This window comes from Gekko japonicus, unplaced genomic scaffold (genome assembly GCF_001447785.1).
Source record: "Gekko japonicus isolate JY-2015 unplaced genomic scaffold, Gekko_japonicus_V1.1 scaffold6496, whole genome shotgun sequence".
NCBI lineage: Eukaryota > Metazoa > Chordata > Lepidosauria > Squamata > Gekkonidae > Gekko > Gekko japonicus.
Window position 1 is genome coordinate 7,239 of NW_015163278.1, and position 4,380 is coordinate 11,618.

The 4,380-nt window shown below is 42.6% G+C and overlaps 1 protein-coding gene across 1 annotated transcript in view; it reads left to right on the forward strand.

Moving 5' to 3' along the window:
- Positions 1-4,380, forward strand: part of LOC107106999 (sialic acid-binding Ig-like lectin 5) — a gene marked incomplete at its 5' end in the record, with an annotated part of 16,555 nt that overhangs the window by 7,185 nt on the left and 4,990 nt on the right. The window contains 3 exons of the mRNA XM_015407214.1: positions 657-971; positions 2,965-3,049; positions 3,220-3,346. Of these exons, the coding sequence (XP_015262700.1) occupies positions 657-971; positions 2,965-3,049; positions 3,220-3,346 (527 nt within the window). The remainder of the gene's footprint in view (positions 1-656; positions 972-2,964; positions 3,050-3,219; positions 3,347-4,380) is intronic.

Below are 4,380 nucleotides of genomic sequence, written 5' to 3' on the forward strand. Positions count from 1 at the left end.
TAGTCAGCCCAAGCCACTGACTTTTTGATATTTTTAATGATTATTTCATAAATATGCCATTATGATTACAAGCCAAAAAAGCATGAACAGGAACTTTGTCTCGCTACAAAGTGAAAAGGAGGAATTGAGCCCTTCTGACAACATTAGATAATTAGCCATTTATTCATGATCACCTCAAAAACTGGCCTGATGGAGGGGACTAATTAGGCTGAAAATTAAGGAGCCAAAAGGGAAAAAAACAGATTGGGGCAAGAGCTTTGTTGAAGGGGACTTAATTCACATGTAGCAAAAATATGCCTGTGTGGACAGATTGTTGTGGGGATTATGTCACTATATCAAGTGGTGTGTGGAACCCCCATTTCAATTCCCATTGCAATAGAATGTGAAAAGGGATCCTTCAGCCATGGAAAAAGCTTATAGCCTGGAAGCCACTCGAGTCTGTAAATTTGACCTGTATTTCCAAACTGAACCTAGAAGAAGACAGTGGGTCTCCCCAGTCTTCTTGCAATGGAACATGAAAAACTAGGGCCACAGCAGTGACTTGGAGCAAGGCAGCCTCTTCCATCCTCCCCTTCCTCCTAGCTGCCTCTAGTGGAAACCTGGCTGTGATTCTTAAATCTCTTTCATTTCCTCTCCATTTTCTTACTCCCTCCCAGATGGTCCAAGGCTCAGCAGCAACCAGTCCAGGAGCTCATGTTGGCAAGAAGAACACAGTCTCCACTGCAACTGCTCTCTGAACTCCTGGCCTCTGCTCCAGATCCAGTGGGAAGTAGACGGGCAGACCCTCAGTGAGGACAGCAAAAGCGGGGGCCCACAGGTCACTTCCAGTGCCCAAAAGAATGCAGTTACCAGCTCTCTGAGCTGGCCAACAGGGAAACTAGATAAGAGCCATAACATCATTTGCCGTGGGGCAAATCATTTGGGGACCTACACAATGCACTTTCTATTCAGTCCCCCTACAAAAGTCGAGTGTGAGTGGCTTTGTGTGGGCCTTGTTGTTTCTCTTTTATATTTTTTTGGGGGGGGGGCATCCCTGAGGCCTGTTTAATTTTGGTGGGAAGAACCAACACTTAATGCTGTGCCACTGACCTCTAATTGGTGGCATGTTTGATTGTATATATTACAGAACTAACCTGTAATATTAGAGGACTAAATAACACAGAAAGGACAAAGATATGATTATGAACGGAATGTTTGGTAGTTTACTGGTTGTCAGTCACTTGTGAGGTAAATAACTGAGGCCGATTACACCTCCCTCAGTTGTGCTCTGGGAACATTCTTGCCCTCTCTTCTCTCATGGTATTATTGGCTTGTATATACCAAGGAAGAGTCCAGGGCTAAACAAAAACTGAACTTGATTTCCCTGTGGGGGAAAAGAAAGCGTTTGGTGTTTGGGAATAAACTGTATACAATTGGAGTTGTAGGGAAGACTGAATTTGGGGAAACAGGATACGTTGTCACTGAGATAAGCTCCAGAATAAGTTATCACTGAGATAAGCTCCAGAATAAGTTGTCACTGAGAGAGTGAAACAGTCAACCAGAAACTGCCAGTCTACTGCGTGAAGGTAAAACAGACTAATTTCTTAGAGGTTTGCCAACCCAATTCAAGATTTCTGGAACTTTTACCACACAGACCTCAATCTGCACTTAGATTCCCTCTACCCGAGAATACTAAATCTGAGCATTTACAAATCTGTGTGCCCAGCCCTTCCCCCAGCAACCATACTAGACCCAGCCTGCTCCTTCCTAAAAATGGACTGTGAGATAGGGCTACTTTCAACCTGCTGGTCAGAACACCTAGACCCTGTCTGAGAAGAATGTCAGCTAATCTCTCACTTTCTTCTGCCATATCCCCCACCCTTCTCCCCCTGGGGGTTCTGACTGCCCTTATTTTGGCTTCTCTGCTGCACCAACAGGGTAAAAAGGGAATTGACTGATAAGGAATCAGTCATCACAGTGAGAGTCCACCAGAAAATGTGCAAATATGGCAATACTGTAAAATCCCAAGGCAGTAGAGATGAACGCTCCAATCTAAAACCTGTTTACTTGGAATTAAGTTCACGCTACCTGATCCTTTCAAGTGGAGACCGAACCTGGGAACCTTTTGCATGTGAAGTGGATATTCTACTGCTGATCCCCATGATCAGTTATTGGGGTGGCCCCTACCCCTGTCCTACCACTCCACTGAGCAAAATTCATTCATTCATTCGTTTATTCAAATATTTATACTCTGCCTCTCTTTTTGGCTCAAGTTAGAAGTCTCCCTCCAGACTAAGAAGTCTTCTTTCAATTTAAGTGGCTCTTCCATTGGAGAAAGGGCCACTTCAGTTGGAGGAAGAACCACTTAGAGAATGGTAGATCCAGGGGTTTTTTTCCTGGGGGAACATGCCGGAACAAAGTTCCAGAACATCTTCGACAAAATTCTTTTAAAAATGCTTAGAAGTTCATGGGTTTTCAGTATACAGATTGAAAACTTCATTTACCTCTTGAGAGTTCCTTCCAGCACCTCTTCACCCCTCCCCACAAAAAAGCCATGGTTAGATCCAACCCAATGTGAGGATAAAATGGAGGAAAGGGAGAATCTTAAACACAGTCCTGGACTCCTTGGAGGAGGGGGTGGAATAAAAACTTGATCAATTAGTAAATGATCCCCCCCATTTTTATAGTTGTGTTTATGCTTACTCCTTGGGGGCTGTGGTACTAAGAGTGTCAATATTCTAAATCAATAATGTAATTGTTGACAAATGCCTTTGGGAAGCCTGTCTATTGCCCTAAAGGTGGTTTTGAGAGAAGAGATGCCTTAGCCAACTGGTAGGAGCATGGGTGCCAGCGTTACCAAACTACCAGTTTTCCAAAGTGGGTCCAGGGTCACAAAAAACTTATGCTACTATCAATTGGGTAGCTTTTCAGGTACCACAAGACTCTTCTTCAATTTGACCCTGAGATCATGGTTTCTTATTGCAGGGAACCGTGGAAGTTCAGTCATTTCTGGGTTCTGTGGCGCTTTAGTGGCTATCATCCTTTGTGTGCTTTGCCTCGGCCTGATCAAGTGAGTTGCTCTGTTTATGATTCCCATCTGGCATATGCCTTATCTGTCTTACACCTGACGATTTCCATCCGGGTAGCCAACAGTCCTTTCTTTATGTTGGAATAGAATGTTGTGAAGCTTCAAAGTACCACAAGGCTACCATTTGTTAATTCTCATTCATCTGCTCTTAGGTTTTATAAGCAGAGGAAAGTGAAAGCGTCTTCCAAAGCTGGTGGTGCGGAAGTTCTGAATTCTGCCAATGGGGGGCACCAGAGACCCAGTGACGGCAGCGTGATCTATAGCAACGTTTCACCTTTGGTAGGCATTGCTTCCTTGGATCCCATTGGACCATAGAGTGAACACAAATAGTTCTTTGGACACTCAAACATGTAGGCAAGATCACATCTTGATTTTGAGATTACTTAAACAAATGCTAGCCAGATCCAACCCCGATTAGCTTCTGAGTTCTGATGAAATTGGGCTAGCCTGGGCCATCCAGGTCTGGTTCATAAATACATGCTGAAAATCAGCATCCTCTTTCCATTCTTGCAAGACACTGATTGTGAGGTTTGTTTTTTTAAGATAATTATTCAGTCACTTACTTAAATTTTTTCATTTTCATAAACAAATTGAAAACCTGCCTTTGGGCATGTTGGAAGGCCAAGGAATAAATTTAATACCTTTCTCCATCTCATAATGGATCAGAAGTTTCCCACATGCCAAGCTTACCTTCATTCACTTTGCAAGGATGCTCATACAAGAAGCTCTCTGCTAAATTGGCCATCTCAAGTCTTACAAAGGCCATTTCCATGCATATTATTGTTCTGGGTTCGATGCTGTTGGGAAATACTTACTCCCCTAAATTGTCCTATGAAATTGTGGTGAATTCCTACACCTCTTGGGATTTCTCCAGCTTTTCTGCAATGTTTCTCAAACCTGCTTTGTTGAAAAGTTTATTAAAGGTTGCAGTAAAGTATGAAAAAAAATACAGATGTGTGCTAGATGCCCACAGAACAATACAATAACAAAAGAGACTAAATTAAAGCCATAACATCATTTAGTGTCTGGTAAAGAAAAACAACCACTTATTCCTTCATAGAAAAAACACAAAGGTCAATAAAATTCCACATAGCGGTCCGCTCCAGACTCTCTCAGTCTATATCCTCCAAATTCAATCTCTCTTTCAACACTTATTCTGGATATTTAAGTGTTTTAGACCTCTGGTTTTTCCTCAGGAACAAATCCTATATAGGAATCTCAGATTCAATGTTACCTTCAAATTGACACATTCAATGTTACCTTCAAATTGACACCCTCTCTGACATACAGAGCCACCCCACCTCCAACCCTTC